Genomic DNA, 13255 nt, shown 5'->3' with positions numbered 1-13255 from the left:
TTTGCAAGTCCAAAAATCTTGGTTTAGGATAAAACTGTAAAGTGTAAAAAAGGAGTAAAACAATCAGTGCCATCTATTCATTCAAGAAGTCCAACATCTTAAAAATGATGCTTAGTGTGTTGCAGAGGCAGATTTACATCTGAAAGCAACATGTAATTGAAAAGAAGCAATGTGTGTTCATTGTTTTGCATTATTAAGTCATTTTTTTTTCCCCTAGTTTTCTTCACCTTTCTTGGCAGGAATTCATAATACAAACAGTGCTTGTCCTCAGCTCTCATCCATTCTGTGCTGCTGCCACTTGCATGGTTCCAAGTTCTTCATCCTCCTCGTGCATCCTCTTTAAACTTCCTGCAAAAGGGAGAAGAGGGAAGTTCAGTCATTGGAGAACAGAATATTTAAGCATACTGAAGTTTGGACACAGCTTGCACACCAACTGCAGCCATCCCAATTTATTCTGCTCCTGAAAGTTTACTTAGGGGAGTGTAAAAATCCCCTCACACACAACAGGAGGGGCTTCTCACCTGTATTCCCAGGTGGAACCGAGAGGGATCTCTCCAGCTGCAGTGGTGACATCATCTGGATGGTTAATTTTGCTAGATAGATGGCTTCATATTCCTGAAAAGGTTGAAAGATGCATAATGCAATTAGCAATTAATTTGGCATGATGCTTTGTAAGGATGAGGAGGATGAATTCAGAGAGTTCACCAGGATGGACTGGAGAGTATTTTATAATACTCTAATTTTATAAGATTTTGGAGGAGGAGAATCTTTTGTTGCTTTGCCACGAATGACAAAAACCATCAAGGAAGACAGAGCTAAAGAAAACTTTGAGGATGACTTAAAAAAATGGCTTTAAGGAACACACAAACTTGGGAGACACTCAATCATCTCGCTGCCAGCCCTCAGCAGAGACACTGCAAATCTCTGTCAGCACGCTGCCTGCCCGCCAGACCCTTGGAATATGACAGAGCAACTCCAGGATTCTGCTATTTGCTGCCTCAGACTTGTGAATCTCCCCAGCTCTGAGTGCCAGTGCCAAGCAGCATCACTGGTAGGTGCCACAATTCACTTGGCAGCTCCCTCAGCCACCAGCAAAGAGGTTTCAGAGCCTCTTAATCACTGCACACACCAGGGGTTTTTATTTCTCCTTCACTCCTGGGTTTTTTGTGTCTAAAGCTTCAGTCTCAGGAGCTGGGGTGCCCACTCATCTTCCTGCCAAGCCCTGCTGCAGCTCCTGACATTTAGCTGTTAGTAAATGTGAAGTCTGAGTAGAAATGTCTGTCTGGTAGGAAAATGATTCATTAAATGGCTTTTGAGTTATTATCAGAAAAAAAAAAAAAAAGTCACCTGAAGTTGATGGACAAATCCAGCATTAGGATTAATACAGAATCTTCTTTCTTGGACATAAGTAAATGCATCCCTTAAAAGGAGAAGGAGAGAGAAAACACTTCAGTGGAAAACAGACTATACAAAAGTTTGTGGTGTGAGTCTTCCTTCAGATTATCAGTTCCTAGGAACTACAGAACCTCTAAACCCTCCAAAAGGCTGGTTTTACAACAAAACAGGAGGCAGTAGGTATAAAATGCTGTTTGCCCAGCCCAGTCCTCAGCTGGATTTCCTCTCAACACAGTGCTTAGAACAGCCCTTGGGGCCTATCCCATAGTTTTACATCCATGGATACAAGGCTGCTGTCCCACTTCCATTAGCAGCAGGTCCCTACTTCTTTAAAAAAAAGAAGGATTTAAACACACCTGCAGTGAAGTGAAATGGAATAATCAGCCCCTTGTAAAGTCCTCACTCACCAGGCAGTGTCACCTACTGAGACTGAGTGAACACACAACTGTTTGTGCTCCCTCCAAAGTGATTATTCACTTACCCCCCCTTGAATTAAAGCACAAATACCTGTTCTTACCTGTACTTCACCCCAAATGTCTCCATTATGTATGCAATAACTAAGGCAGCACTGAAAAGAAACGAACAGAAATCAGTAAAATATATTTTAACAGTTTATAAAAATATTCCTATGCAGGATGGAAAGTTTCCTACCTTCTAGAAATCCCTGCATTTCCATGGACAAGAACTTTTCCTGAGAAGGAAAAAAAAAACAAAACAACAAAAACAATAATTAAGATCCTCTAACACATACCACTAATTAGTTTTAAAGCTTTAACAATGTCTTAGTAGATGAAGGAAAGAAGTTAGTGTGATTTTACCTCCACTTTGTAAACTTCCATCAATAAATTCTTTAGTCTGAGAAGAAAATAAAAACTGAGTCAAACTTCCACGTTATTTTAAAAGCAAGTAGCAGTAACACCTGAATTTTGGTAGAATTTTTGTATCAGTCTTACAATGCACCAACTGGACATTTGTATTTCTTTTGTACTTTTAACTATCCATAAAATTGTCAGTGAAAAACTAGGTTTTTAGGTGGAAGAAGGAACAAAATGCTTTTGCTCTGTTGCAAACTGAATTAAAACAGAGAGGAAAACCCCATAGCTCTAAATCAAGGGTTTATTCTATTGCCAAATATCAGCATGTAACTGTTTAACTTAATGTTACTTTTTAATTCCTCTGCAGTAACATGTTTCAAGATGCTGTAAGACTCAGTTACAACACCCAGTTACTGTTTTGAGTTTGGGTTTGGATCTGATACAAGAGATGTAAATCCTCATGGGCTCAAAATAAAAGTTTCCCAAAGGTCAAGGTCCCCAGGATTCCCCCATTTCTTTGTTTTGAGACCAGTCCTTTTTAGTTTTATTCCCTTTTTTTGGAGACCATGGCAAGGCAAAGCTCTTACAACTCTGTCTCCACACTTGTTAAAAGGAGTTAATTACACTTATTAAAGTGTCACTTAAGAGCTTGGCAGCACTTCCAGGTGCCTCAGGCTGGGTATCCCAGATTTGAAACTGCTGCCTGTTAGTCAGGAAAACTCTTCCTGGGCAACTCCATTCCCAAATAAACACTCACCATAGGGAAAAATCGTATTATATTCTCAACTGGATTATCTGCAATATCCAAGACTAAATACCTGCAATGAGAACAGCTGCTGTGAGTAAACAACAACACTGAGTAGCTACTACTGGTACAGCCCCCCAGTTACTCACACCTGCAGGAGGATCCCAGCACTTCCCTCCTGGCTTTGCTTTCTGACCTGAGCTCCAGAAATCCTACAATTAAGGAAAACTCTGGAGCTCTCCTTGTGAGGAAGGAAGTGAGGAACCTTCTGTGACAATCCCCTGACAGAATCACCTCTGAGAACCATCAACTTTAAGCCTGAAGTTGCTGCAAACTGATGGATAATTCTCATTTCAGGCTCGTCTGGAGTTCAGCAGGACAGACAAACTTCATGGGTTGGATTTAAAATCTTTCTGCACCTCAGCACATTTTTCAAATGGTTTTGACATCATGAAAATATTTGGAAAGGACACCCACACACACCCAAAAAAAAAAAGGAATCTGGATGGTTTCTCACCTAAATAACTGTTGGAAGTTTGGTTTAATAAAATTTGCTTCAATGTTTTGCCGTATGCAGATTACATGGGTTATTCCATGTTTCTGAAGGATAGGTAGCTGTGGGAAGAGAAAAACAACAGCTTTTTGAAATTACAGATCCATCTATTACACAGTAATAAAAAGAAAAGGTTATACTTAATAACTATATATAGTTAATAAGCATATATATATATAAAATAAGGATATAATATATATATTTAATAACCATGCACAATAGGGCTATATCATGTGCTCAAAGAAAATCAGAGCTGGTTTTCTAGAATTTAGGGTGGAAATTAGTGTCTTTCAAAAGGAGAAAGCATTCCTAACAATGCCAAAAAGATCAGGCATTAAGGGAGGCATTCAATGAACTTGTTTGTCTCTGCCCACCTCTCACTTCGCCTGAAGTTGCAAGTCCCTACACGATGGAGGAATTTCCAGCCAGCTCTGGATTCTTGCTGGAATGAGACCATGAAAATAAGATCATTTAAAGTATGAGGCAAGTTTTCAGAGCCAAGCTGTGCCTTAGCAGTGTTTGATTTTATTGGAGATTTAATTGTCCTTGTCTTACTCTGCGTGTGTGAGTGCCCAGCTCTGATTTGTGTTGCAACACTTTAACGAAGGAAATAAATTGCCTGGTCTGAAATGGTCTCAAACTGTTTAAATTTTCAAAGACTTATATTAAATTTTAACTCCAAGACTCAATTTCCATACAAATAGCTCAGACCATCCCATATTCCTTCTGCTCTGGGATCTTCCACGTTCCAGCTGAGGGCTGCAACCAAATTTACCCCTCTATGGACACACCTGAACATAAACCCACAGCAACAAATCACCACAGCAAAGCTTCCCTGGGAGAGAATATTCTGAAAAATCATACCTTGCTTTTCATAGCTGAAGAATATGGGCCTAAAAATAACCCAGGTAAAATTTCCTAGGAGGAAGAACAGACATTTAATACCAGCTCCCAATGATGTGAAATAACTCATTTCACTCACCTCGGAAACAAATCATTTACATTTTAGGGAGAGGTGTGTTATTGATAAGAGGACAAGGGGAAAAAAAAAATAGTCAGTTTGGCAGGATAAAAGAAACATGATCTTTGTGCAGGAGATCTTGTTTTGGAACTGGAATCAAGCCCTTTATTGGGACCGAGTTCCAGGTTGATTACGGCATCTCACCCAGCCCCAGATCAAGTGGAGGGAACTCTAACTTGGGATATAATCCTGTCTTGGAATTCATTCCAAATCAGTCTCATGGAAAGAGAGGCACACTAGGCCTTGTCCTGTGTAAAGATTTGGCTGATAGATGGAAGGAAAACTTTAATTTTCCATCCTCCTGGAGAACACTTCCAAGCAAATTTAAGTCAGAAAGCAAAGCTCTGATACGTTTTTAGCAATCATCTAAAAACATTTAGAATGACAAAACTGCAATATTTGGGGGATTATGAAAAAAAAAGGACAAAATTAATTTATTTTTAGTACTTGCACAACAGAAATCCAGGCATATCTGCATTCCAAGCTGGCAAATCCTCACATTAATTAACTAATTAATTCTGTCTCCTGTGGTGCTGCCTGACACTTTACCTGTAAAGACTGATTTGATACCAGCTCTTTTTTTTTTCCCCCCTCACTGAATGCTCCATGTTTTTTGCCTCAAATGGTAAATGGAAGTGTCATACCTGCATCTCTCTCCTCATGGGATAGGTCCAATCCTTGAAAAATAAAATAAAAAACAATTACATATACACAAAATATCCTGGCAGAGATCTGTAGATGAGGAAGGGGGAAAAAAAAAAAAGCTTTAGAACATTCTGTATTAGTCACAGAAATAGAAAATAAAATTCCTTTGCCTGGTACATTCCTGCAGCCACTGGAAAAACAGAGGATAACAAGAAGGGCAGGTACCTCCCTTAAAATCCACACTGCCTCACCTAATACACTCTAGCTGCCTTCATTGGGAATATTCAGGATTTGGCTTTAACAATTCCAGAAATTTGAGTGCATTCTACTTTTGCCCATCCTGCAGTTGCACTGGGAAGGATCCTGACACAATAAACACCAATCCTCCCTGTTGGTTAACTCACAGCTCCCACAAAACCCCAGACCCTCACGTTTGTGAGGGTTCCCCCCCCATTCCCAGCTATTTACAATCCATCAGAACTCCCAGAGCAAATGCCAGGATCAACATTCCCATCCTTTGCTCCATTTTAGCACTGCCAAAGCTGAACAGAAAAATGCTCAGGAAGAGTCTGTTCCTGTCTTTCCCTCCCTATAATTCCCACTGTCCTCTATTCTTTGACTCTCACACCCCAAGGAGTTGTAGCTGAGATCCCAGTTGTCAGTTGGAGGGGGAAAAAAAGGGAATAGTCCCACAAATCAAATACTGAATACATTTATTCACATAATTTTACTGTTGATTCACACACAACCAGCAGCCAGGAGAAAACTTCCCCTATGTTATGTTCCAGTGTCCTCAAAACCATGGGAAAGCTAAGCCCTAAATATTCCAGCTGTGAAGTGAGGTCAGGATTACACCAGGAAAGATCCCTTAAACCTGAGCACCTCCCCACTTGTACCAGGAGCATCGATTTCCCATTAAACCTCTTTTTCCCAATACAATAAAAACCCAGTGCTTCCCTCAGACACCCCCATGGTGAACAGGGAGGATTTTCTAGCTCTTGGTAGTGGAATTAGAAAGGATTTTAGTATCAGTGAAATTATTCTGGAAAGTACTTGGATTGAATCTGGGACAGCTCTTCTGAGAAAGCAAACAAACATTGAGCCACTCAAAACAATCCTTTGGATACCACCTAAAGTGGTAGCACAAACAGGGAAATAAAATGCACTGAAATGGGTTTTGCTAAAGACACAGAAGTAGCTAAATTACTTCTGCATGTTCCAGCTGGAATAATAAAAGCTCCTGGAAGCAGAAAAGTAAAAATGCTGTGACAAAAGATGGTATTTTCAGAACTGTACCCTTTGAAGGTTGACCTGAGAGTGTTTAGCATAACCCTGTTGTCTCACTGCAGATACAGAAGCATCATTCACTCCTCCAAAAGCAAAGAAAACCCATTTTTGTCCAAAAATAAAAGCAACACTAAGAGCAATAAAAGTCTGAGAAGCTTATGCTGCACTCCAGGACTACACACAAGCACTTAAGTGGGGTTATTACTCTGTTTGCAGAATTTAAAAGTCTTAATTTGGAGCATAATGAAAAGACAAATTCATGTCCCCTTTGGCTGAGGGGACTTCACAAACACAAGGCAAATATTCCTTTCCAATGCTTTAGAAGCAGGAATCTGTTAGTCCCAACAACTGCAAACTCTGCAAAGAACTGAGTGCAAAGGGGCCCAACCCCAAAATACAGCACAGACGTTCTGAACAAGGCAAATGAAATGTCTGTGCAGGTCCCAGACATGGTCTTTGGTGTTCTCCAAGAAGGCAAAAAAGATACAGTTACCAGTGGGATTTAGGCTGCAAAATAAGTATCTGAGAGATGGTGTTGAAAGAAAACATTTAATCTGAGGCGAGTACACAAACTACTGAAAGAGTGATTGTGGTGGTTGCTGACAGCCCTTCAAGGCTTTTGAACCCAACAATGCCAGATTATTCAAATGCTATGCAAGATTATGTAAAAAACCCCAACCTGTTAATGGAGAGTGAACCCCAGCAGAGGTTTCATTTTAAGGAATTCATTCATCAACCCTGTTTTCCACCCTGTCTGACAAATAACAGCTGAAAGTTTCCCTTTTCTGCAGACCAAATGCAAGGATTCTGCAAAGAAAACAACTGATGATGCCAGAGATGGAGAAAGGGACAGCATTCCTTGGTGCTGAGGATTTGGGAGGTTCCCCAGAACATGGGGCAACAGGAAGACAAATTCATCAACACATGCAAGACACTGAAGAGAAGGAATGCAAAAAATAACCCCCACAACCCCAAAGTTTTACAGAGGAACCACTCACCTCTGACTTATCTCCCCAAACTAGACTGGGATTCGCTGGTGGACAAGTGCAAGAGATGCCTGTGCTGTAATTACCTTAATTATCTGCTGTAATCTGTATTTGCACAAATGAAATTCCAGGGGCCCTCTAAATTCAATTCCTGTCCCAGAATGGAGTGACTGGCAAGAGAAAAGGGAATAAAGAACATTTCAAAGCCCTCCCTTCCCCTTCCAAAGCCGATCTCCAGCTGAAATAATTTGAAGATATCAATTAACAGGTAAGACTTGTCCACACTATAAAGAGCTTCTTGGTATCCAATATCCAAACTGCATCAAGAATAGCTCTGCCAACACTTTATTTGTCAAAGCTGAGCTTTGGCTGAAAGGCAATCCCAGCTCTGCCCTCGCCTTGGGATGGTTTAAACTCCTGCTGCCTTGTAATTAGCAGAGCCTGCAAACCACAGACTGGCCCAGATGAAGGGAGAAGCTCTCAAAGGTGCTGAAAATCACACCAGGAAAATAAATCTGATCATTTGTTTAAGGAGGATGACATTAGGAAGTATCTTTCCCAGAGTTTCACCGCTGCCTCTTACCTGCTCAGCATCACCCACCACCCGAATGACTCTCCCTCTTCCCAGACCTCAAATCCTTTGGAAAAGCTGCACACAGCTCCCAGTAAAACCTTCCTGACCACTCCAGATGACCCTTTCCCAACACTCAGCTCTTTTGTTGTTGATTTACAGCATCACTTCCCTCCCCACACAGATTTCTCTTCCCATCACAATCCATCACAGCCAGGACTTGTGCACGACTGACACCTCAAAAACCCCAGGGCTGTCAGAATCCTCCTGCCTGAATCTGCTCCCCTGCCTGTGGTACCTTCACACGGGCTGTAACACTCCGAGTCTCTGCTCCCAAACCTGCTACAACGTTGTGAAGTGGAAGCTGCAGAAACTGTTACAGGGCTGCTCCAATTCCTTCATCCATCCTGGACAAATCTTGGCTCCAACTTTGTGCCACCGTACAGGAAATTCAAATTACAGCCTGATGGTGTCATATCAGAAAAGTCAGAGGGCAGGACTGGATCAACTGCCAGCACCACTATCATCCCCCTTCACAGGATCCAGCTTGGATTGGGGATGGGTCCTGATCCCAAAGCTTTGTGCTGAATTCCCAGGCAGCTTTAAGTGTAATTCATACAGTGAAGTAAAATCTCGGGTTTGAAAGAATTTTAGACAATATTTAAAAAAACCCTCCCAGCTTATGTAGGAGGGGAAGAGGGGATGTTATCATTAAAGACCTGCACAAAAACAGAGTTAAATCAAGGCCTTTGTAAAACAGATCAAACACTGCCAAAAGAAACCTTGAAATACTAAAGCAGAACATATTCATTTGCCATCTTTTAATAAGCAGACAAACTAAATGAAGTGCTGAAATCACATTCAAGAAAAATATTTGAGTATTACTGAAACCTGTCACCTCTCTCACTGAAGGGTGGTACTTAAGGGCCTCAAAACGAGCTGCAAACAAGAGTGAAATGAAAGGTTGTGTCTTCAGTTTTGATCATGCTTCATGTTGTTGGACAGTTACATTCATTAAAAAAAGCTTTGAACTGAAATAGGTATTTTTTTAATACGTGCTGAATAATTTCAGCTGGAAGGAACCTACAACAATTTGACCACTGCAGGGATATATAAATATATAATTTTTTTTTCCAGGTAGAAATCCTGGTGCAAGTGTATAAAATATACAAAATTAAACCCAATTTTTTTGGTTCCCCCAAGGTGTGGGCATGGCACTAACATGACCAGAGCTTAAGGAGGTTAAATTAAGGAAGGCTTGGACTGCACTGCTATCCCAAAACTGGCTAAAGGCTGGTTAAAGCACCTTGATAAAGAGTGAGGTGACATTACAACCCTTACATAGCTGTTTAATTCAAAGGTCACCACACTCAGGAAATGATCCAGGGATTGAGACAGTGTTTTACAGGGAATTCTGTGTATTTCTCAAGAGTACTCAGACAATGGGAAGCCCTCATCCTTCAGATTTTTGCTATTGAAAATACAAAGGAATAGAAAAAGCAGGAAGGTGGAGAGGGACAACAAGAGCAGGTGGGAATGAGAGAGGAAGGAAAAAGGGGACAACAGGAAAAGAGAGGTTATTTTAGCAGAGGGAAACACAAACCATGAAAAAGGATAAAAGGTAAAACTAAAGGAAAAGTAGAAATGGAAAGCAGAAACATCAGTGATTCTTATTTGTCCCATTCTGGAACACTGGTCCAAAAGACACCTCTGCTAGCTCCTTAAATACCATCAGCACACAGGACCAGCAGCACTGGCTTCTATTAAAGCACAAAGACAAATTAAAAATAAACAACAAAACAGAATTCTTCGGCTTACAGGAAGCACAAAGCCAAGGGCCAGGAGTGCCCCACTCACACAGACTATCAGGGTTGTTTATAATGGTGCAAGAATGTCCTTCTCATGCCCCTCCTTGTTTCAACTGTGAGTCGGGCTGTGCTGAGGCAGATAAAGTCCCTTTACAACCCTCATTTAGATAAAACAACTCCAAATATCCTTTAACTCCCCAGCCCTCCAAACTGCTCCATGGATCCCCAGCACTTCCCAAGGATCCAAGGCACGAGTTAATCCCGACTGACAAACTTCAGAGCACTTTTTTTGCTCGGTGTGGAGCAGCCTGAGAGCATCCCACAGAGCTGTGATCGAAATCTGCCACCTGATTTACATCCCCCCAGCACAACACAGCCTTTTTTTTCACCCTCCATTTTTTGGGCTCTAGTACGTGGGCAAGTAAAATAATTCTAATGATACAGCTTCCTACTTGTTTTAAAGAGTCTGCAGAGGAGGGGAATCGCTGTGTTTAAGGGGGTTATCTGTGTCTCCTATCAAAAGTAAGAGTAAAAAAAAAAAAAAGTTGGACGAATTTGTTCCACTTTTAGGCGGACTGCATCCTAGTTTAAAAAAAAAGCAGTCAAAAATACTCAGCATTTCAGACTAAATATAGCTGTCAAAAATGTAAGTGCCTTTAAAAAAAACCCCCATGTGCTAAAGAGAGCTCAGTTTTTATGCATAATAAAAAGGGAAATATGGCTGGTTAGTCAACAAGCTGCTAATTTAATTACAAAAACCCATGGAGAGTCCTAAAAAAATCCTAAATACATCAAGAATATGAGTTTGCTCAGCTTGCTTGCAAGCAAATATGCTAATTTTTTAGCAAAGAAATAAAATGGTAATTGCTGATGTGTTCCCATTATATGCATGCCAGTTCTTTTTTTTGTTTAAAATTCAATGGGAAAATAATTTCCATTAAATTCCTTGAATTACTCCAGTCCTTAGTGATCATCTTTCCAGAAGTGTTAAGATGTCTCAGTACTAATAAGCCAACATGCAATAGTTGCTATTAATCTGACCTTTTTTTAACAAGTTTTTAGACATACATGGTTATACTGGTGGGGAAAAAAGACCCACAGCACTTTTAAATTTAAGAAAGTTTGAGATCTTATCTTGGAAAATGTGCTAATTTTAGAAAAAGATATAAAAATCTAAGCTCAGAAGTGTTTCCATGCCACATGTGATCACCATTACTCACAAGACTTCGACATATTCACTATCACCAGTCTGTAAAAGAACAGAGTTTGCAGACATTCCTGGTATATCCCAGAAAAGCTTGGCAAGAATGATGAGTTATGGGGTTTTCAGATATTTCTCAACCTCCAAAAAGTACCAGGAGCCAAGTGGCTTAAACATCCAGCAATCTGTAACACCACGTATGGATTAGGGACAGGGCAAACAACATCCAGGCTGGAAAACTGACCTATTTATCCAGAGCACATCCCTGCAGCCTGGCTGAGTCAATCCAGGCTACTCTCACCCCTCACCACTTTCCCATGTGCCAGGAAGGAGTGGGATGCTGTGCAGTCAACCAGATCACAAAGTGATTTGGCTTTTTTTTTTTTTTGAATTATTATTATTTAAGCTGACACTTGGTTACAAGTGCCAGCAGGGAGAAGGGAGCTGGGGGTGGCAGCTGGATTGACTTAAAGAGGTGACAAAGTTGCACTTACTCCTTCCTGAGCAGCAGGAAGTCAACCAGGGATTCCCCGGGTTCTCCCTCCTCCCCTCCCCAATATCTTGAAATCAAATCTGCCAGGCCAGCGTTCAGCCACTCACCACCAGCTTCCTGAACTAACAGCAGGGATTACTCCTCATGATTACTCCTCACTGCCATGCACAGATGATCTTCAGCTTTCCATGGAAAGCTACATTTCGAGGGCAGAATGATTTTAGTTTGCTTTTCCAAAGCATTCTCTTAAGGATTAGGCTGAAGTCTCTCACACTTTGCTTTTAGCAAGTTAACTCCAGGAGAACTTCAGTGTTCTCCATCGGCTTTAACCTTTCCTCAAACATTCCAGCTGTATATTACCTTGTATTTAGATCTTGTCATTTCTCTGAATGATCTTCTATTTAGATCTAGTCAGACACGAAAGTAACACGTTGAAAAGGAGTTACAGCTTTTAAAAGCAGTCCTTGAAATTCCCTACTGTGTGAAATTCTAACACACCATCACGTGTATTATATGTATATATCACACATCATATTATTGAGAGATAAAGCATGAAAAAGAACCAAAAAACAAAAGATGCTCTGAAGGACATTGTATTATAATCTCAGTTTTCATCAGTTAAGAGTTGTTAGACCGGCAGTGACCTCTGTTTTTATTCTTATTTTAACCACACACTCCTCTTTAGCCATTCTAGATACAAACATCTGAGATAAGAAGCCACCCAGGCTAATTTAGTTAACCATTCTCAGACATAACTACGCATAACGTGATTGGTTTCTCCAGAAAAATAAAATTTATTTTAAAACAAACAAATTACAGACCCCACAGGGTGGCATGTGATTTGTGTGGAGACACAAAGTGATTACAACTTTGTAAAAACAATCAGGATGACTTGTAAACTTGTGATCTTGACAACAAAAACAGAACAAAAAAAAGAGTCACTTACATATTTGGGTAATTTACCACAACAACACAGAACAGTGTTGTTAAAACAGAAATAAACGCTGATGTTTATGAAATATCTGTATATTTCTATAGACGCCTGAAGAGCTCAGATACTCGCCAGGCTGTGACATTTTGCATTAAATATCTGAGGCCACCGAAGGGGGGACACTCGGGGCTGTTTGTGACACACAAAAACACCAGCAGTGCCCAGGGTCAGAGCCGGGGACTCGGGCCAAGTTCAGAAATCAGACACCGCGCTGACCCCGCTGCTGTGACACCGCACAGGGCACAGCTCAGCCCGGGCACACACCGCCACCTGTCCTAGTCCACAGAGAGGTCCTGGCTCTGGAACACCCCGAAAATACCTCCCTGGCGGGCTCACCAGAGCGGCAGATTGTTCCTGGAGGAGCAAAGAGTCCGCGGGCACCGAGTGCTTGGAAGGGACGGGCAGGTACCCACTGCACATGGGGCGAGGGAGGACAGGGCTGGTGTCCATACAAAGGGAGAGGGACACGCAGGGGGAAGCAAAGGGCGGATAACAGGAAGGCTGGGACACACCGGACACAGAGGAGGGGATATAAAAACGAGGGGGGGCCGCTACGGGAGGGTAAAAGCCAAGGGAGATGAAACCAGGGGGCGCTCCGCTCCTGCCTGTGAGGGCGGGAGGCTGGGAAACAAGTTGCCGCACAGAGGCTGTGGCTGCCCCTGGATGCCTGGAAATGTCCAAGGCCAGGCTGGACGGGGCTTGGAGCGGCCTGGGATAGTGGGAGGTTTCCAGGCGGGGAAAGGC

At 41.6% G+C, this 13255-nt stretch overlaps 1 protein-coding gene across 1 annotated transcript; it reads right to left on the bottom strand.

Moving 5' to 3' along the window:
• On the bottom strand, positions 1 to 5254 carry STYX (serine/threonine/tyrosine interacting protein). Its single transcript, XM_029963595.1, has 10 exons — positions 5174 to 5254; positions 4373 to 4426; positions 3473 to 3570; positions 2968 to 3028; positions 2214 to 2250; positions 2047 to 2086; positions 1913 to 1963; positions 1348 to 1420; positions 522 to 615; positions 1 to 348 (listed from the first exon to the last, which is right to left on the bottom strand). Exons 1-10 carry the CDS (start codon positions 5189 to 5191, stop codon positions 275 to 277), a joined length of 600 nt encoding a protein of 199 aa, XP_029819455.1. The 5' UTR covers positions 5192 to 5254; the 3' UTR covers positions 1 to 274.
• Between the last annotated feature and the right edge of the window lie 8001 nt (positions 5255 to 13255).

Source organism: Manacus vitellinus, unplaced genomic scaffold, assembly GCF_001715985.3.
Source record: "Manacus vitellinus isolate BGI_N305 unplaced genomic scaffold, ASM171598v3 scaffold_103_pilon, whole genome shotgun sequence".
Taxonomy (NCBI): domain Eukaryota; kingdom Metazoa; phylum Chordata; class Aves; order Passeriformes; family Pipridae; genus Manacus; species Manacus vitellinus.
This window is presented reverse-complemented; position numbering and strand designations above follow the sequence as displayed.